Genomic DNA, 22,897 nt, shown 5'->3' with positions numbered 1-22,897 from the left:
TTTATTTTTTTTTATTTTTTTTTTTAATGACAGCTACAATATTCATTTAACATGGCAATTTGGCCTATGAAAAGTAAAGTCAGGGTTTTTATTACTGTCTTGAATCCATTCTGCCGAGAAATGCATTTCACATAACTATAAATTATTTTTGTTGTCAGAGCCATTAAACTACTAATAATTAATACATAGTGTTTACCAATAAGAGCATCAGAACTTTAAAAGGAAATAGGATTATGTTTTCGAGATACTCGTATAATGTCATTCAAATGTCCTGCTGTGCATCGCTGAGCCGAATGTATTTTGAAGGTCCAGTTTTGTACCTTTTCCTACATATATTCACAATGGCGCGTTCAATATAGTGTTCGTAGGTTTCCTTAAGAAAAATTCCCTCGACTGGCACAAAATTTTAGTTTTCTTATCAAATCTCCCCTAATTTGTTGAGTGTCCAATTTCTATGACACAAGATATGTTATAAGATTAATTTAGCTATACGTATTAAAAGAAGAACCAACCACATTTGTTTTATTCATTTTGTTTTTGCTTCTAGTTGTTTTCTCTTTCCTTCATTCATTTTTAACAAGGGGGCACGGTGGTTCAGTGATAGAGCGTTCACCTCTGGTGCGTGGTGTCACTGGCGCGATCCAACTCGTGCCATACGGATTTCGTGGTGGACAAACACAATGTTCGTGTGATTTCATGCGGTTCTCCTATTTTCTCCCGCTTTATTAATTCCACCATTGCATTCATTTCTCATCATGATCGTTTCGTTTAGCCTAGCGGGCATAAGCATGGAACGTAAAACTGAAATATTTTTATTTTTAACAAAAAAAAAAAAAAAACATACAAATATATCCATTCAACAATGAGTGCAAATTATGCTGCGTTAACACACACACACACACACACACACACACACACACACACTATACTATACTATTGCTATTATATTGGCTTATTTCTGAAGAACAAAGAAAAAATTAACCTTTTATATCAGTCAATCAGTCAGCACAAGAATTTCCCCGTATTTTTCACGTTTTATCGAAAAATTTCCTTCTTCATTATTTGCTAAATTTACCTGCGAAATTTCCTAGATTGAACGAACACTGGTTCAATATTCCCTTTCAGTACACGAATTGTTTGTGGCTTATTCTCATAGATCTAAGCCTGCCTTCACACTAGAATCTTGAAGCCGCTCATGCCAATCTGTATTGTGGAGGCATTGAATACTTTTAACCCACTGAAAAGATCACGATACCAAAACGACAGCCATGCTAGAGTCAAAAGAAGCTGCAGCGATAAATTGCAACAAAATAAGGAAAAGAAAATGTACAGCAATGTGGATTCATTTTATAAATCAATCAAGACTGGAAGAAGGTTATTTTTACACTCTGTTTCCTAAGCTGAGAGAAGAGGAAAGAAAATTTTTCAGTTACTTCAGGATGTATATATATCTTCGTTTGACGAACTGTATAATAGTATAAAATATGAATTTAGTCAGATAACACCAAAATGAGAAAATTTTCAACTTCAAATATATGTACACTTTTCCCCAGTCTAACTGTGAAGGGCTCTCATAAAACTGCGTGTTATTTTCTTCCCCGCTAGCAGCCTGCTCGAACCAGCTACTGGCAGGGTGATCTTCATAGCAGCTCAAAGCCGCGGCTCACTTGCACCGAAGTGCATTCGTGAAGGCGCACATTTAAAACAATGTAAAGCTAGCAGCTGCAGCTCACGCGAGCGACTCACATGATCCTAGTGTGAAGGCTACCTAAACTTCAGATAATCACATAATAGAAAATAATCCTGAAGGCGAGATCACATGATCTGGACGGATAGTTCAGAGTTCCATTTCTTGACACAACACATCCAGGGGAGGTTCTTTGTGCACTAAGTCATCAAACAGTGCAATAAGGATAAGGCACGGAAATCCATTCTACCCAGCGAAGCAGAGAACTTTTGAATGATATCCTCAGAACATGCCATTGATTACTTTCCACAATAACAAGAAAAATCCATTATCACTTTTGATTTTATCTCATTTTAATTTTAAAGTTCAGACGTAATTATTAGTGACCCATTCATTAAATTATGTAATACTTGACAGCTCATAGCTCAGACGTAAATGGAGACGCCAGTTATGCCAACGTGAAACCTTTTATAAAATCCCATCTCGAAAGACAGAAATTCCTATTGTAGTCTTAAATTTCCCAAGTGCTATTCTAATTACAAAAAAATCAAAAATTTATAAATTATGAAAATTAAAACTCTCTTTCTTCAAAATTTGAGTGAATTATTCGTGAATTCCGATTTTTATAAAATAGTTGATGAATCAGTATATTCTTAATTAAAAGAGCCTATTGAAAACGTTAATTAAAAAAGGTACGTTTTGTTGTTGAACTTACAAGGAACGGACATGAACGTGTCATCCGAATCAAACTTAGTCCATTCGATAAACATAACAAAGATAAGTTCCTGTACAAACAAATTAGGTGTCATGGAAAGGGAGTAACTCCCTGGGGACCATTAACCCTGTAAATATAAAGAAAATCGTAGACTGGCAGTGAAATAGCTATTGTATCAACACTGTTCATTGGAAAGTCATGGATTATAGATCATTCCCTTCAACATGGAATAAGCTTTCCAGAGGTTCTACGTATTGGGGCCTATAACGTACTTGAACAAGGATAATTCTCTCCAGAAATTCCTCCCATCAACTTTGGACCCCTCTGGAGTGTCCTCGGGTAAAATCACACAATCGAAATGTATCTCAAAAAATACTATAGGAGATAAGAAATGTATATACCAAGTTTTGTATTGATAGAGGGAATAGACATGAGGGAAAGCGTGTATTGGTATACAAGCTTTTTCCTAATTTACTTTCTTCCGTTTCCTAATTTATGATTTTTAAAAACTATTACAGACAGAGTAAAATTGACGTTCCTTGTTGTTTGTTTTTGAGATTCACAAGTTTCTGTATAAATCATTTTCATACTAACATACACTTTTCAATATAGCGTTTAACAATTAGCACCGATTTCATATTGATTCAAGTGTCATTTGCCTACATCCCGCTCATCAGGGTCGGATCCAGGCCCCCCCCAGAAGAGGAACCTTTCTTATTTTATATATATAAATAAAACCCATCCCAAAGTTTGGAGCCCTTAAAAGTAGCAGTATGGGAACCCACCGCCCCCCCAGAAGTCGGTCCTGGATCCGCCCCTGCCGCTCATTGAGAATTTTGTTTCGTCAATCAAATAAATATATGAAAAATCCCATTTTGACCAAATATTCCTTTGTCTCTATTAGGAAAATTGAAGACCTGAATTGCAAAACATCCCAAGTTCATTCTTTTTCTTCGTATTTTGCGTTTTTTGTTTGTTTTTTAATGTTAGTATCTATGTTTTAAGGGTTATTCACCTGCATAATACGTGAGTCCAAATGAAAACTTTTTAAAAAAACAAAATACAAAATGATTTCAGCTAAACAGAATAGCATGCCAAGTATAATCTTCTTCTCTTGTAAAAACAAAAAAGTTCTGCGGTGGACTTGGGATGTTCTACAATTCAGATCTTTAATCAATGTAAAAAGAAATGCAAAATGGGATTCTCCCCAGAGTTGGCATCACTGGCTTTCAGCAAAACTGCTAAATTGAACCAATCAAATTTCATAGATATATACATGTTATTAGCGCGCCATCTTAGTGTATTGCAACTAATCTGTGTTAAAACGCTAAGAATACTTTTGATGTGGGCAGACCAATAAGGATTCTGATTAGCTTTTAGTTTCCTCGCTGATACTCATTCTATAGCAATAAACGAGTTAAATAGGTAGAAACTCAACAATTAATAAGCATAATTGATTATGAGTATAAGATACTTCCAGCATCTCGTTTCTTGTAGGTTTCAAAGAAATATACCAGACATGGAACATAGAATGATTATGCTTTGTATGTATCCCTAAACATTGTAAGAAAAGAGAGAATTTTAACTTTTATCTAGATTTCTAGAAAGGTAAGGAGAGCGCATTGCATGAAAATAAATCTGAATTATATACTCTTTAGCTAGCACACGGTGGCTGAGTGGCAGAGCTCTTACCTCTGATACGTGGGATTCCTGGTTCGATCTCCCGTCAAGTGTTTGTGGTTGAGAACATCGTGTCCGTGGGTTTTCTCGAAGTACTCCCGTTTCCTCCTACATTACCATTCCATCATTTATTTCCTTTAATCATCCGTCTCACGTAGTCTAAAAGACATAATCGTGGAACGTTAAACTCAGAGATTTTGATTTCATTTTTTTTCTAGCAGTCATGCTCTTTGCAACTTTGGAACCAGAACTGACAACATCACTTGACTTATCGATTGCTCAATTCGATCTAGTTCTTGGAATATTTTTATTGATGTAAACAAGTTTAATATTTTAGTGAGTTTTAATGCAAGATGGATAGAACCCCAAATAGTTCTGATCTCCTTCGTAGCTAAGCGGTTAGCGTACGCGCCTTTGGCGTGGGAGACCCGGGTTCGATTCCCGGCGGGAGCTCATGTGGTTCGGATTCCACGTTAATCAGTAGGTCCACGTCTCATATAGCCTCGCTGCTGAACGGGACGCTAAACTAAAATCAACTCAACTCAACCCAAATAGTTCTGTACCAATATTAGAGCTCTCATTGAATTCTTTAACATTATAATATTGGGAGTACATGAAATTGCAAAAATCCTCTAGCCTTACGTTTCATCTTTGTTCCATATATTATTATACACTATTTAATAAGCAGAAGTGATTATGAATATAAGATACTTTCAGCATTATGCTATTATCTCCATCTTACTGCACTCAGCTTGTAGGGCAATTTGAAATACTTTTCACAACAACAAGAACAAGAAGAGAAGAACGAAACGAAGTTCCCTAACTACGACAGCAATTACGGGTATCACAAAATAAAAATGCAACACTTTTAACTAGTTGTCATGTGACGAAACACAACTTATAATAGTCTGCCTGTATGAGAAGTATTATGTAGTTTTAACATAGAACTAAATGAATATCAATAAACGAACAAGGCGGAATGTATATGTCTATTGTTGGTATCTATATGCTTCAAATTGCATTCCTCAACTTTTGGTCAGCGTTTCAGTTATTTGTAGACTCTCAGGAAATTAAGTCCCTATCTGGCCAACTGACTCACGCGTGTGGTTCGAGTATTTGCCTTAGATACAAACCCGGGAAGTAGTGTGGATCCTTCTTAGGGTTACCACACCAAAGTGCCCCGATTTGAAATATATTCCCCTGATGTAGGGGCAACTAACTAAATGTACGGGCTTCAAAACTAAAGTATTTACGGTTAATTGTTTATATCTTATTATATGTTGTACAGTACAGTACTTAGTTCTTAGTTATTTACGAGGGCAATTAGGAAAAGACCCTCCGTTTGCTTATGTGCGAGAAATGGCCGGGAAGTGTGACATCAGTCTTGTGGAACTGTGTGCAGTAGTTCAGTAGATAGTGAACATGGAAGCAGAAGGTTGCTTTGCAGTTCATGAAAATAAACGTTCCAATATATAACTAGCCAAATGTGAAGTGTGTGCAATAATACGATTTCTGAGTTCGAAAAACCTTTCGGCAGCTGCGATTCATCGCAAACTGTGTGGTCTTTACGGAACAAACGTAATAAGTGAAGGTGTCGTACGTAAATGGTTCGTCCTCACACCGCTGGACATACTGAAAAACTTTTGAAACCGTTCCACTGGGATGTTTTTTGATCATCCTCCCTATAGCTCAGATTTGACGCTGAGCGACTGACACCTCTTCAGGCACATGAAACAGTGGCTTGCGTCGCACTGCTTCACCAATGACAATGCACTTCACAATGCTGTTACCGAGTGGCTGCATTTCGAAGCAGGATTTTTTTTTTTTTTTTTTTTAGAAATAATTTCAAAACTTGTAAAACGTTATGCCAAGTGACTCGATTGGAATAGTGAATATGTTGAACCGTAATGTAATGTACTTTTCTAATCTGCATAATAAAAGTTCTGTATCTGCCGTTGTATGTCATTAATAACCAAACGGCGTTTTTTTTTCGAGTTGCCCTCGTATATTTTTATTATTACAAAAGGTTAGGTCTAATTTCTTTCATTGTTGTTCGCAGCGTCAACACTGTTCTCTCTTCGTTTAATGATTTGACAGATTTAAAATTAGTTTCGACGGAAATTAGTGGTGTGATTGGAAAGTTTTTAAGACAGTTGGCAACACTGCTCAGCAGTAGATATAATGGCCCGTTAGCATGGAAGTGGTGGCTTGGTGTGTCCGTGAGACATGTTGAAACATGCACCGAGATATCTTTCTTGAGTACGGCGTAGCAACCAGTTGAGTGCGGGCCTGTGTGTGTGTCTTGGCGGATTTTTAAGTGCGCAAAATGGATGAAAAATTGGAACAACGCATTTGTGTGAAATTTTGTTTTAAAACTGGGAAATCTGCTTCCGGACTTGGAGACTGACGAAATCTTAAAAACAGCTTTTGGAGAGAAATGTCTGGGCCGGTCAAACGTGTTTATCTGGTCTCACATATTAAAGATGGCCGCGAGTCAGTAGAGGATGATCCTCGGTCTGGACGGCCTTCAACATCAAAAACGAAAACATTGCGAAAGTTGGCGATTTAGTGCGCTCGAACCGTAGACTTACAATTAGAGAGATGGCTGAAGACCTGAATTTAAATTTCTATGCGGCTCAGTCAATTTTAACTGATGATTTGAACATGCGTCAAGTGTCCGCGAAATTCATTCCAAAAGTGTTGTCACACGAGCAGAAACAACACAGACTTGAAGTGTCCCAAGAACTGTTTAATCGAGCCGAAATGGACTCAGATTTCTTGAATAGGGTAATACATGGGTATGGGTATGAATCATGGATTTATGGGTATGACCCAGAAACAAAGGCCCAGGAAAGAGATTTGACTCAATTGAGAACATTCAAGCAAATACGGAGAGAGTGCTTCACACCATCACGGAAAATAATTTTCAGGAATGCTTCCAGAAGTGGAAACACCGTTGTAATCGGTGTGTTCATTCAGCAGGGGACTACTTTGAAGGAGATCCATCACAATGGCCTAAAAGTACTGCCATTTTTAAATTACAAGCCCAGTCTTAAAACTTTTCAATCACACCTCGTATAAAGAGTTCTAGTTGACGACTGCTAATCTTATTACTATAACCCGTTAGTGGTTGAGAGGAAAGAAAGAAAGAACTTTGTAATATCAACACTTGATACAAAAGATCAAAGCAATTGCTGAAAAGTATGGAGTTGGTTTTCCGAGAAAGCAGATGCACCAAATTTATTCAAGAAAATGCAGTGTATTCTCTTGCTACACCAGGTAATAATTCACATACCGAACGAGTGTTTAGTGTAATGTGTAACGAAAACTTAATGATCAGATAATATAAACAGAATATCAATAGAAGTTGCGATGACCGAAATTTGTGTTCAGATGAATTTGAAAATAATTTGTAATCCCCCCCCCCACAAAACTCGAAAGTAGGAGTCCTCTTCAACAGCGAGGAGCTTTTAAAAAATATGAATAATAAAGTAGGCGTCTATAATAGTTCAAGTTTAATTTTATTTTCATTTAGTCTGATATTCTATACGTTTGTTTAGTAGTAATAGTAATATTTGTATTTTGTAGTAGTGGTTATACGCATCGGAAGTAACAGTGGTTATAGCATAAAAATAAAAGTCTTCATTTTCAAATCAGATAAATGCTACTGGTCTCCGGCAACCCAAACTCTACTTCAATCAATCATGTGATAGAGCACACAGTCCCGTTTCACTTAGCCTCGCTACTGAAAAGACCTGTTAAACTACAATCAACAAACCAGGAGCCGCCATGTTTCTTTACCACGTAAATAATACTTAAATTGCTTGTGGCGATTCTTCAATATGGCGGTTAGCTATACGTATTTATATATATTCAGAGCCGAATTTAGGTTTAATGCGGCACTATGCTATTAAAGATAACGAGGCTTGTTATAACATCCAGCTATCCTTTGGCAATGACAAGTTGACTACGCTGTAGTCTTCAGCTTCATGCTACATATTTGCCATGCAAACAGCCCATGCAGAACATAGGTACTCTCCATTCCAAATGAGCAAGCTAGTGATATTTTAAAGATACAATAATATCACACAATGGTGAAGATAGCGACTTTAAGAAGCTAAAAAAAAAAAAAAATGAAACCGAAAATACAACATTCATCCTGTGGGACAAAAAACAATGGAAACTTCCAGGGGATCGACATCATCCGTCTTCACAATTATTTACCTTTAACTTCAATTGTTCTGCTATTTTCGCGAAGTATTAAACATTTATCCAGAGGATATCTATTGTGACAACGTTCATTTCCTGTAACCCACAGCGCTGGTTCCCACAAACAACACACGTCAACACAATTTATTACATAGGATGTATTTGGCTCTTGTTTACGAAGTCCAATTGAGTTATCATTACAACATACAATATCTTGTTTCCTCAATAGATGTCGGTACTCTCATGAATGTAACATGGGACGCTGAAACAAAATGGCCACTGTACGCTTGACATTTGAGGGACAGAAGTCCATTTTTAAAACGGTATTTCAAGTTTGAAAGTGAACTTTGAAGTTTGAAGGACCTTCCTGAAACCTGTGTGAAGAAATTACAGTAGATTCGCAACAATCTCGCGAACGTTGCTCTAGCCGTTGTGGCATGTGTATGGCCACTGAGCACGTTCAGTAACTGTAGTGGCGACGTTAACTTGTAATGTCCGTTTTTGTAATGCGTATTAAACTTGTGATGTAGTGCATTATGTGAAGCACTAACACACAATATAGGGTTTTATTTAATTAAAGTGTGTATACATTTTTGATGGACTGTAACAGTAAAAGTTATAGGATAAAAATATCGTTATGTAATCCTCATTACTTTCTATAATCCTGATAATTATTACTTGTGAATTATAAACCCAATCGACGATTCTATTTACATAAATTTCTATTACATTTGAAAGCTGAGCTTACTGTATTTATGAAATGGATTTTCCTTTCGGATATCTAGATAGGAGATTTCTGCAAAAAGAGTAATCATGCAAAATTTCAAATACGTTTTGATTTTCTAATGCATGTGCATTATAATTATTGTATAATAATTGATTATTTTGTGTGTGCAACATAAGGAGAACCATTAATGGTGTTGTTTTATTTTTGCAGCTAAGTGATGATGGCTCGGAGGTGTCCAGTTCTGAGGCAGGAGACCTCGATGAGAAGGAAGCGGCTGGGATGAGCTTCAGCCAATCAGAATGCTCACAGGTTTCGCCCCCGGCTGAAGATGGAGCGACCGAAAGTGATCTTTCATTGCGTAGCAGCGGAGGCATCGAGGACCAGCAGCAGAATGTGGTAGTCCAGCAGGAGAAACCTACCATATACCAGTCGCAGGTACATCTACAGCTAGCGACGCCTGGAAGCGGGAATCAAAGTACAAGTTCTCAAGTTACCGATGCATCGCGTGAAGACACTACACCACTTCCCGGGGAAGCGGAACCTGTTGAAGATCATTCGCCACAGAATGAGTCGTATCCTTGTGTTCAAGAAAGGTCTGTCCAGCAACCCCATCTTCAGACATCTCCAGAACAAACGCCTTCAGTCGACGTCACGACCTCAAAACTGGTTAGCAGCATAAACCAAGAAGAAGTGGATCAGTCTACGGGGACCCTTCTTTGCTCAACTGACGAAACACAAAAGACAGAGGCGGAGAACGTCGTGTCTTCCTTGGAGACTGCAGCATCCGACGAAGAAGTATGTACGCTAACGTCCCAGGAGCCTCCAGTGCCTCCACCACGACGAAGAGGCTCTCGGCGGAAGCGGTCCGTGGAACGACCTCCGACGCCAGGGGAAGAGTTGTCGATGGAATTGGAGAGCAGCCAAGAGAGCGGAAATAGCAACGGGACGAGTGTGGATGAAGACTCGCTGGAGCTGTTGCCAGAGTTAGACACATCAACGAACGCCATTGATGACGATGATGATGATGAAATTATCTTTAGTGGGAAAGAGAAGAAGGGCTTGAGTCGAACGGTAATTTTGGAGGAAGAGGAAGAAGATGAAGAGGCAAGAAAGGAAGTTGAAGAAACTATCAGTATGGCACAAAGTACAATTGAACCTGTTGAAGAAGAATGCTCGAATAAGCCTCAAGAAGAGACGCTTGACGTTATTGAATCAACGCCTCTTGTTGAGACTATAACAACGGCAACTACAATGCAATCACTTAAAGAAGAGACTCATCAGGAAGAGCAAGCCATTTGTTTGGAAGTGCATGACGAACAAAGTGTTCCAAACCGGGAAACAGAAACTGTGCATAACGTAGCACAAGACACGCTTCAGCATTTCGAAGATATTCCTCATCGACCGGATTTGAACCACGAAGAGGAAGCTTTGAGAAATGTGGCAGTACATCTCGCAGAACGTCTTTCAGAAGATATCGTGAAAAACGCTGTGCAAGTGGCCTCTTCTCTGACACCCAAACCAATAACAGCTGCCGTGACTCGATGGCTGGAGAGTCAGCCTCTGGAAGAAGCACTTTCATTGCCTCCTCCAGGGGATTCTGACTCATCAGAGGGAGGAGAAGAAGATGCAGAGGAGGAGGAAGAAGACACCGCCGTTACCGGTCCAAAAAACGTGTTTGGCAACCCTTTGCCTGCACCATCCAGTAGCCTTTTAGTTGATACAAAAAGACATTCAGTAGTTGTAGTCTGCGATGGTCCAGAAAAAAGGGTTGGGTTACTTCCTTCTTACTTGTGGAGTGAAGACGATGAAGACAAGGTGAGAGAAGGCGGCGAGTGGGACGAGACGGGGACGTACTTAAGTGTTCTTGGTGAATCACCACTCGAGAAACCCGCCATGTACGATCCGCTCAAGTTTTCCAAGTATTATCATTTAGGGATATCAACCGAGGAAATGGAGTCGATGGGCGACGAGGAGCGGAAAGCCAGCTCGGAGACGTCTGAATGTGGATCCGAAGACGTGGAGCTGCTTAGCCATAGATACAACTCCCCTCATAAGACATCACCAGAAACGGAAGAAGAGCAAGAGAACCAGATGTCGTTGGCAGAAGAAATGGTTATTAACGATACCGTGAAGGATTTCGAACAAAAGAAAAGCGAGCATCGTAAAAGTGATGGTCCAGAGGCATATTCAGCAGTGTACGGTGAAACTCTCCGTCTATATGGAGGTGATGGAACAAACGATAGTGGCGTACAGTCTGAGGATTCTGGTGATGAGGTTATTTTCAGTAAGCCTCTTCCAAATAATCGCCAAAATACACGAAAACCTTCAACACGCAAAATGGCTCCAGGTGCAGCGGCGACTTTCAGCAGTCTATCACCGGCCATAGTCCGTCAACTGAAAGGTGATGGACCGTTTCCTTGTGGCATTTGTTGCATAATTCAATGAAAAAGGGGGGAAAGTGTGAAAGTGATACAAGGGACTAATATTATAATTATTTAAAGACACTACAGAAATATGAAAAAAAGAAGCTGAATTGTTTTATTTGTCTGAAAGGAAATAATGATTGTGAACATTTTCAGGTGTTGTTAGCCAGGGGTAGGGGTGTCACACACGTTTTACGTTATAAAGACAGAGACAATTATTTGGGAACTGAAAGAAAGGGGAGGGCTTATCATGTCGATATGAAAAGAGAATGCACACAATTCATTTTGTTCTAGAATATTTTATACATATATTCGAAGAAAAACTGTTCGGAGAAGTTTTTGTCCTTAATTTTTGTTGTTATAATTATTCTAACCGGAGAGTGTTGGAAAAAAAAAAAGAATTTTTTGCTGCCTTATACAAAGTAAATGTATGTAGAGTTATCGCGTTTATACAATATTCACAGTGCAGTCTTTCATTTATTCTATACTTTCACCAAACGAATAGGTTTCTTTTTTTCTAATGGGACGGTAGTTACGACGAAGTTATTCTGAAATATGAAAAAGTATCTGTAGTAGCATTTCGAGACTTGGTATTATTATCATTATTACTACTATTATTCATGATTAATAATATTATTGTGCCTGTTAAAAGCTTTCGATACAGTGTTAGGATATAAACACGGACAAACACTCACACACACATTTATTTAGCAACAGACATACAAGAAAACACACCCGAGTAAAACATCTTAGTGTTATGTGATTTTAGGAGAAGTTAGAAACTGGCCGTCTGTTATTAGAGTAGTCTGTTAATCTGAAACTGCAAGGCAGATGAAATATACCCATTTTCAGTGTTTTAAGGAAAAGAAGTAATGTTACGGTGCTGAGTATGAATTTCAAAGAGTAATTTCGTAGTGTGAAGAAATGTATTCAAATGGTGTATGTTTATTTTGAGCAGGGGTGTAGCCAGCAGTTTATCTAGGAGGGGCCCGTCGTTTGTGAGCGAGGGGTGCAGTTACAATGTACAAAGCCAGAAAAGTTGTGTTACAGCTAGTGATTTTGATTCCTGAGGAAACGGAAAATTTTAGTTGCAGCAGATGTGGTAACAAGCTGTGCATTTGGTCGTTCCTTACACGGAAGAGATACCGTATTATTTTTCGATCGGTAAATAATTTACCGTAAAATTATAACATTTTATGCAAAATTATACGTAAACTTCGTTAGTTTTTAAATGATTGAAGCGATGTGATCTTTCGATGATGTTTTAAGAGCTGGTCATTTAAGGGGTCCCGGAAATCATTTGGGGGCCTGGCCTCGATGGGCCCCCCATGGCCACACCCCTGATTTTGAGTTTAAAAAGTTAAACAAGTTTTCATTTCTCTGTGCTGACGCGGAAATATTTTTTATTACACTTAATAGCATGAAAGCTATAATTATTTAAAAAATAAAGTATATCAAATATTTCTTTTGGAAATAATTTGTAAAATGTAAAAATGTGTAGAGGAAAACTCTATTTACGACATGTGTATTGATATGTTATTATTAATAATTTAAGTGTGCCTGTGTACATTAATTTTGTTTTTTTCTAATGATAAATATGATATGATAATGCGATAAAAGTAACACACTTATATTATGAGAGACAAGTTAGTGTGGGATGACTCTGCAGCTGGGATGTTTGTCAGTGCTACTTCTGTTGATATGAAGTTAAAAGTCTTTAAGATGTCGATAGCTGCTGAGCTGAAAAGTGTTTTGAAATAAAGGTAGAAATCTTAGCTGATAAGCTATGAAAACACAAAATATTATAACTAAAATATTGATACTTCTTTTCAATACGTAAAGATCATTAAAGGAGATGACAAGGTAAGAGAAAGTGAAAGGAATAAAATGAGCAAAGATACACGTCTTCTAGTTGCATGCTAAATTGTTTCTCATTTTGTGTGACAATTTTCTCTTTCTCATGTATAATAAAAGGTGTTCTTTTTAAAGACGGAGAACTTTAAACTGGCAACACTGTTTTCTGTGACAGCTGATATTGCAGTTCTCGTTTGTTTTGAAGTAAGTTTGGTTTGGCAATTCACCATGAATAAACTCACGTCGGAGAAACGTTTGCAAATTCTGCAAATTTATTTTGAAAACCATGGTTCAATTCGACAAACTCATCAGGTATTACGTGTATTTTATGGTGTTCATAATCGTCCATCAGAGTGATTAATTTGAGGAAACTATGGATCGTTTTCGCAATACGTTTATTCTAAACGATAATACACATCCCGTAAGACGTCGTGCAGTGAATACACAACAAGCGATTGATGGTTTGTAGCGATTGATGATGATCCAAATGTATCAATTCGTCGTCTTACTCAACAATTAGACTTGTGTCCAGCCACTTTATGGAAAGTTTTGCATAAAGATCTTGGTTTACGTGCTTACAAGATTCAACTGTACAGGAATTTAAGCCACACGATCATCGTTCGCGCCGTACATTTGGTGAATGGGCTGAAGCAATATTGCTATTGATCCGCAATTTCATTTGATCGCCACCTACCTCGTTCGTGCGATTTGATGCCATTAGATAATTTTCTCTGGGGACATGTAAAGTCGTATGTCTACGCCGAGAAACCAGAAACAATCGAGCACTTGGAAGTCAACATTCGGCACGTTATAGCCGAAATACAGCCTGATTTACTGCGAAGTGTGTGAAAATTGGACCTTCATATTACGCTATATTCAAACATTAATGCAATAAAAATGACTCTCATATAAAGCCAATTTCATGGATATTAAAAACATTTTTCTATATTTTATTTCAACATAAAGCTCTCCGCCTCTGAAAAAACACCCTTTATAAATGTTTACGAATCAATTTACTAACCAGTTCTATGTGTAACTTGTACATTTTGTAACAATTTAAATTTCTTGAAGAATTTCCGATCTATTGGATTCTAAGGAACATTCTTATTCTTCGCTGCCTGAAGACGGCTACTTTAGAAAACAGACGAAATTTGTTTTAAATTCTTATTATAATATAAAACGTGTCTGTTTGTGTAACGTTAATTCCTAACAGTTAACAGTCGTCCTAATAGGTGTCTCCACTTGCGCTGCCTGTCTGATGCCAATATATGCTGCAAATGTGCAGGTAAAGTATATGAAATGGTTGAAATAGGATGATAAATGCCACTATGCCATACCTTTGACTGTATAATTCAGACATTGTTATTCCTAAATGTGAATTCTTAAGCAGACAGACAGCTTTTGATTCTTTCCCAGTTAGAACACGAAGCATAAGACGTTAAAATCTTGGTATTCATAGAAGTTGCAATAAACTTCTTGGCTGCAGACATCCTATCAGTGAGAGTCAGTGTGCGTTGTGTTAATGATGATAATAGTTGGGGAAAAGAAGTTGTTTCGTTAAAAGTTTGTGATCGCCTAAATTAGAGGTAGGACAGCTTTGTCCCCTGACAATAAACAAATAAAACTAAGCAGTTATTTGTTGTTGTTAAAAAACAAGAGAAAAAATATTTACGAAATTTAAATAATAAATGCTTTCATGTGATTCCTGTAAGAAGATTAAAGATAATAAAGGAAGGAATGCTTGTTAGAATAAAATGTTAAGTCTTGCAATACGCTTAGATGTTTTAAAAACAGAATAGTTGAATATAAACTTCCTTTTAAATGTAATCCTATCAGAGTAAAAAAACAATAATGTATGTTTTTTCGTTGTTATAGACAAGAGCAATAGTTGTAACAGTACTTTCTTTTAAGTGAAAAATAGATTTTTCTGTCTTTTTAGATTAGAATCAATTTAGGCAGTGTGAGAAAAATATTTCTTTGTTTATTAATGGCAGTTTAATACTTAACTTTATACCCTTTGTTTTTAGCATTGTTTATTACAATACACTTTTGATACCCTATCATAGAGAACTAATGTTTTTTTTCTTTTTTAAAAAAAAATACCTGTCTAGTAAAGTTAAACATGCCAAACTAATTATCAGTTCTGGAGATTATTTCTTGTGTAAACATGTTGTCAGGATGTCTGAGAGTGCTGGGAATGCTGAAGAACGATCTGTCTCAATATTTATACCGAAACCAGATTAATTTATTCAACTGTTCCAATATTAAAATAAAATTTAAAATGAAAGAGTTGTTTATAAAATATAGGCTAGCAATATTTTCTGAACTGATATTGAATAACATGTGTTAAGTATTTTTGTTATAATAAATGAAATTTCAAAAAAAAAATCAGTATAAAATTTGTATTCATATATATAAATATGACAAATAAACATTATTATTTGATCAAGATGTACAGCCTATCTAAGAGGAAAGAGAAGGACCATTTGTCTTGTGTTAGCCTACACATTAAGCAATATTTTTGTATCCAGAGAAATGCAATAATAAAGTTTATCTGGCTTTTTGAATACGTTAGATGAAAATGAATAAATAAAATTTGTCCCTTATAAATGATGCAAACATATACATAATTCCGGAAGTCATAACTTTCCTCTGTTATATTTGTGAACGTCAACAATCCTTTTCCAGTCATTTGTTAATTCTTAAAGAATTTGAGGTATATGCGTCGCAATTAAAATTTAAAAGGCATAAAGATTTTTAAGTTGCTTACAGAATATATTAGCCCAACACTAATTGATTACAAAGTACTACGGAATAAGAACACTAGAAAATGAATTCAACATATTACAAAATGACATCACACCAACCTTTTATTTGTTTAATTATTTTTTATTCGTTTTTTTTTATTTTCGTTTCGTTTCTTCAATTGTATTTTAATCAATGAAGCATCACAAACAATTTACTGATGAACACTAATTCTACCATTTTAACTGTCAGGTCGCCAACGAATTCAAGAAGCATACAATGTTAAAAGTGATACATATGAAAGGCTTACCCAGTGACTCAATACATAGTTACATGCTCACAGATATATTCTTTAGCTTTGCAGTCAAGAGCGAAGCAGGACTCTTTAATTTGGGAGATATAAAGAGAACTTTAGGAAGTTGTAATAGGGAATGAAATGTAAAATTTTATAATTTGACGCATGTTTTATATTTCGCTGCCTTTTAGACATTGTTTGTATTGGATTGGAAAATAAATACGTTGACAGTGTATTAACACCACAAATTACGTACATTCAAAACACCAACACATTCGCACATGGTTTTATTGCTAACATTAAATCTTGAATGAGTCCAAAGTTTGTCGTATATCTTAATTTTTCTTGTGTGCCATTTGAGGTAATGTTTCTGTGAATCAGTAAAAGCATAATTCGATAACCTAAAGAAATGGAAGATGTTCTAAGCATAAGGGTATAACTTTACAGAGTAGTGGCATAACATAAAACACATGATTTGTTAAACAAAAATTCATCGGCTTCAAAAGTGTTCTAAAGGTTTTCTGTTAGTATAATGTTCTTTACAATAATGAGAATTAAGCAATAAATAGATTGAATGAAGTACAGTACCTGTTCATCAAAACTTAGAAAGAGGGGATAAAATATTTTGTCTTATTCCTCAGACTCTGCTTCCATTAATTTTAATACTAACAGTAACTGCATCGTAAGTCATGTATATGTTCTATTTTAATGGATTTTAGAACAAGATCAATTGAAATAAGCGAAATAGTTTAGTGTTTTATTTTTAACACGGTCATGTAAAACTTTGTTATGCTTTTAGGCTGAATCATATTTTTAAACTGGTGACCTTGTGATGTAGTTATATATGGGATACATCCGCCCGCTATTATATACAAACAATTACATTTTTATTATCTGATATTTATCATAGTTCTATCATGATTATTAATTAATATCCACATTAATAATGTCTAAACTTATCTAAGACAGTTTCAGTCCCTTGTCACTGTGATGAATCATTTTGAAATATAATTTGAACTTTTCCTTCCAGAACAAGTCTACTGCGATAACACCTAATGTTTATAAGATACGTTGTGATATATTTCAAAGTTATGTTGTTTAAAGGTTATTTATGTATTTTTCTCATGAATTATCTCTTCTATTGTAAACTTAACTCACGTCCCCATTTTTAACTTCGTTAATCTTAAAATGTGCCAAGATCACACGTAAACTTTTAAACATATATTCCAGGCATGTTCTGAAGTCTTCTATATAAATTCATTGATAATATAATTTGTCTTAAAATTATGGATATCTGAAATTTATTCCGAAATTATTGGGAAGATAACTGAAGTTGAACATTATTATATAAATAACTTAAAGTATTATAAGCTACATATATTTTATAAATAAATCTTTAGTTTTACGTGAACATATACATAAACGGGTAAACTCTGTTCAATAACCAGTCATACTTCTAATTTTACACATTAAATGGCCAGCTGAAGTTATCTTATCAGATTAAAAATGAGTAAAGAAAAAAATATTATAAATACACCAGACACAATATTTAAGGCAGATTGGATGATTTTCTTTCGTACACCGCTTGATTTCACCTTGTTGATGCTTCATCAGATAAAAATTGAACTTGATCATTGTGTAACTAGATGTATTTTGTAGTTAACTTCCAGTTTGTTTCAACATTACATTTACAACATTTAGTAACGAATAGCTATTACATGAGAATCTGGGACGCAATACCTCAACGTTTCTTTATTGTGAATATGAATCTAACGAACATGAATGAATTCAACTTGCAACAGGGAAAGTTGAAAGAAAACTTAAACAATACGCTACTTCATACCTTAAAACAGCAACATATTAAAATAACTAGTTGCAAAGGAAAGATCTTAAACGATTGTTCTTAAAATTTTCTGTAAGTTATCTCAGCATCGGGAAGAAGATAAGGTGAATATTGATATGGCTAGGAGCGAGATTCAAAGAACAAGTCAACTTGATCGTGAGATTACAAGGTTTAGACAATCTTCTGTTCAAAATGTCATTTCTCATAAAGAAAAGAATGGAAATAGAAAAATATTGTCACTGTTAAATGATTCTTACAAACATAACTTGCGCAGAGTCTGTGTGATGAGAATCACATTTTTTCGGAGGCGTTAAGTACAGTTCATGAGCATACATGAGCTGAGCTGAGGACTATTAACTTTATCCTAGTATGATATTGTGGTTATCCTCCTTTCGTCCAAATGGCTTTGTGAAAATAAATATTTTTTCTATATTTCTTTGTAGCATTTATGTTTTACATAATTTCGTTTCCTACAAAAATAACTATATATATGTTGTGTTTTTTCTTCTAAGTGGAACCGTATTATCTAAGTACATATATTGCACAAAATAATTTATGCAACGTTAGGTGTATATTTTGTAAAATTTTGTTCACTAATCTAAAGTGAATTTTAAGTGGGCTTGTGTTTAAACACAAGCTTCTTGAATTTTAATAACAGATTATCTTGTTTTTAATTGTCACTGTTGAACATGTTTGTATTAATAAATAACGTGAATTGAAATTTGTATACTTGTGAGAGAATATTTCTGGTGTTTACAAAGACGAATCAGGGTGTGTGTTGAACATTAGAAGTATTTGCTGTGTCAGAAATTTAAAAGTATTCTTTCCGTACTATCTCCTTAAATAAAGCTACTTCGTATTTACCAGAAAATAAATACAGTGCTATCACTCTTCCATTCAACATAACAAGCTTCAGGAATCAATAGATTTTGTGGACCATAATCGCAAATGCAGGCAACTTAATAATTTTTCTTGTCATTTTTTTTTAAACATATTATTCATTCCAACATGGTATAATCTTATACTTATAGGGAAACTATAAATTTTTAGAGCATCCAAAAAACTAAGATAATCGATCTTTTGGAGTGGACGTGTGTCCTATTAAGCTGGTTTGTCATAATTAAATTTCGGTAACGAAACGTCATTCAATTTCCATGATATGGAGTAATACAATTAACGGTGTAATTTCTAGAAAAATACACAGACCAGACCTAAAAACCCTTTCTTCCACCCAAATGGCTTTATAAAAATTAATCATAGTTTTCCTTTATTCGGTTGCTGCATATACGTTTACACAATTTCATTTCTTATAAAAATAGTTATATACTATATATATGATAGTATGTTTCTTCTAAAGCGAACCAGATTATCACATATATTTCACCTTTGGAACTGGACAGGGTAGTTCAATGGCTTAATGGTGGAACGCTTACACCTGGTGTTTGCGGTCCCTGGTTCGATCCTGTCAGGTAAGTTTGTGATGGACAACATCATGTCCATGGATTTTCTCGAGGTACTCCCGTTTCCTCACACATGATCATTCTATTAATTCTTCCATCATCATCCACTTGCTTCAATCGTCGTCTCCCTTAGCCCAAAGAGCATAATCGTGGGACGTTAAACTAAAGGATTTGAAACAGGATACTACTGATGCTAGGAGTGCTATCTTGAATAGCTAATGATCCATTAGTATCCGAATACATGAAAATCTGACATAATGTGACGAAAGCTGCAATTACATAAATTGATCTACTACGTAGCGAAACGGTTGCTCTGAAACGAATAAATTGTGAATTGAATTTGATTTAAGTTTTGCGTATCGATTCTCGTAATGTCTTCTCTTTATGGATGTGTATTTCTTTTTTTTTTTTTAAAAAAAAAGACTCATTTCATTTTAAGAATTAATACACAGACACGAACAGGATCTTAGAAAAATGTGAATTTAAAAAATACACTTATTAGTATCACTCATTTCTGTAACTGTGTAGTCCATTAAAACTTTTTAGTAAATACAATTTTAAAAAATCACTAGTATCAAGGAAATGCAACTATAATCTTTCTCACTAACTGGGTTTATGTTCCAAAGAATGTTAAGTATTAGGAAAACATGTTTTCTTCAACCTTACAAATTGTAGACACATGTCATAAGTTTTCTAGTTTTTTTTTTACATAAAAAGGAACTTCGATTTGTTCTAAGATCTGTTGAATGTCACGGAATTAGTTAAAATGTCCGGAATTATATTTTGGGCGAAATTACTTTTCTCATTACTACCATAGTTACTTTGTGTATACACAGGTACTGGATATCATTGGTAGTTAAACCATTGTCTTTTCTGTAGTCTTGAAAACCATTGTAATATGCAGTTCCATAACAGACAACTTCACTTAGTACTCACACGGATTAAAGAGAGTAGTTCATATATTATAAACTAATATATTTCCTATTTAACAGTTATCTTCAATTATTTAGTATGAGTGATAGTCAAGTGATGCACTTTTACGTATAGAAGCGCGACATGGAATACAGGAATGGATATGTTTATGTAAAACAAATTCGTGCATTTTCGGGTAAATACGATGTATTCTGTATGTATATAAAAATGAATAAAATATTTCTTTTGTTATAAGAGATATGTTGTCTGTTGTTATGAGTGCATGAAGTTTTTTTTTGTCTGTTTGATAAAAACATGAAACTTTTTATGCTCCAATTTTGTGTTTTTGTAAATGTTAACGTATTTTGGACAAAGGTGTTGTTAATTGTGATTGTTGCCATATTGTTATAAAAATATCAATGTGTTCTTCGAAGTTTTGAAAGAGCAAGACCGAAGAGCTTTAGATATTTTCACTGCTAATCATGTTATGCAAACATATAAACAATATAATAAAAATAAAACAATAATGAAGTAAAAGACTACGTGTGTGTGATTTCTCAGTTGGAAAAACTTAAACATATTTTAAAATAAACAAAAGAGTAAACTTTTGTATAAATGCAATGTTTTCATGTTTAAAAAATAGTATGTAAAAGAGTACACTACATTGACAATTTCACATATTGAATGCATAGATATTTTTAATGCATTAATTTTTTTAAAATATGAAACAAGTATTATTAAATTTTAATAAGAGAAATTAATAATACATTTTTAAAAACTATACTTTAAACAAAAGGGTAAAAAAATGTTTGTACTTGTTGAAAATATTTCGCCCTTCTGTTAAGAAAGCATGTATAGGATATAAACATTGGGATATCCGCATGCAAATATCACTATTCTTACCCCCTTTTGTTATGAAACATTAATCTAAGATTGTTGATGATATGAGGATATAAAATATTAAGTTTCATATATTGGAGAATATTTTTATAGAAAGAGATACGATTCGGATAAAGACCAACATATTGTTTATTATACGAAACAACCGTATAAGGCTGACCTATACAAGGTATTCATATTATCTCTGTAAAATAAGTTACCACCAATTTAATAAGGTTCACGTAAATTGTTTACAAATATCCTGGTAACAGGTTAATAAGTATTTGTAAAACAATGCAATATATATCTATTTATATATGTAAATACATCGCTCATAGTTCTTGCATATCGGCATTTCGTATTAAGAAATCTTCTTTTTAAAAAGGCTGAACGCATAGAATTTGATTTTGTAAAATATGAAAATTAAATCTTACGCTTATAACTGTTCGTCCAACGGTAAAGGGCCTCTTTTAAACTTACGACATTTTCCTTGCCATTGATTGAGCAATTATTCAGGCGGTTATCGTGTAACATAAGCTTTTTCCTCTAAAAATGCTTGATTGTTGAGTTTCATATATTATTGATAGTACATTGTGTCATTTTATTACATGAATATGAAATGAAATGTTCCTATAACTGACAATTCATTGAACGGGTGAAAGATGTGAAAAGTTATTGTTGAAAAGTTTTACATTTTTGACTACAGGAAGACTATTTAATGGGGTTGCTTCAGTTACATAATCTTGAAGAATAGGAACAATATATAGAAAAAAGATATTAACTTCAATTTATTCAATAACTAGTATTAACATTTTTTTAAAAAAAATGTACACATCTTGTTATTGTTTTCTATTCCAATAACATCAACAATAATGTTTTTTTTTTAAAAAAAAACAAATACACTCCTACGAAGAATTTATTGTATCACTACTGTTATGAAAACTGAACCCAAGAGTACTTACAAGTTACAACAATTGATTCGATAACAAAACTTACTAAACCTACTACGTAAGTTTCGTTATGACATGACATATTGTGAAACAGATTTCTGAGAAGTTTTTTTCTCAATGAAGATAAACCAACAAATGAACATTTTAAAGTATCAAATTAAAAGTTTTCCATTTTTTGTTTGCATCTAACAACGATTTCACATAATGAACAGAAAAGGAACATTCGCTTGTTGTAACTTTATGGTATAAAAGAACATAGACATGAAACACTGAGAAAAGATAAAAATAATATAAAATATTAACGTAAGGAAAACAATTTCCTAATGCAATATTATATCAAATTACGTTAACAAATCAAATTGAATATTGCAGTACACACATTTTTGAGGCTGCTATAACATTAAATTATCCTCAAAACAAGTATTGTAAGGCATTAAAAATCTTCGATGAAAATAACTTTCACTATAATCCTTTGATGAAGTATTCAACAGTTTTAAAGTATGGACCTGGTTTAGGTA

The 22,897-nt window shown here is 34.7% G+C and overlaps 1 protein-coding gene across 1 annotated transcript in view; it reads left to right on the top strand.

Annotated features, from left to right (window-relative positions):
* The window catches only part of LOC145691115 (uncharacterized), a 465,209-nt gene extending 444,122 nt beyond the window's left edge, over positions 1-21,087 (top strand). Inside the window, exon 9 of the mRNA XM_081766826.1 lies at positions 9,229-21,087. Coding sequence (XP_081622952.1) covers positions 9,229-11,463 — 2,235 coding nt within the window. The 3' untranslated portion in view covers positions 11,464-21,087. The remainder of the gene's footprint in view (positions 1-9,228) is intronic.
* Positions 21,088-22,897: the final 1,810 nt, after the last annotated feature.

Source organism: Thermobia domestica, chromosome 7, assembly GCF_964235325.1.
Source record: "Thermobia domestica chromosome 7, izTheDome1.hap1.1, whole genome shotgun sequence".
In the NCBI taxonomy this organism is placed as follows: domain Eukaryota; kingdom Metazoa; phylum Arthropoda; class Insecta; order Zygentoma; family Lepismatidae; genus Thermobia; species Thermobia domestica.
The sequence above is the reverse complement of the archived record's forward strand: the minus strand, read 5'-3'. Positions and strand labels throughout refer to the sequence as shown.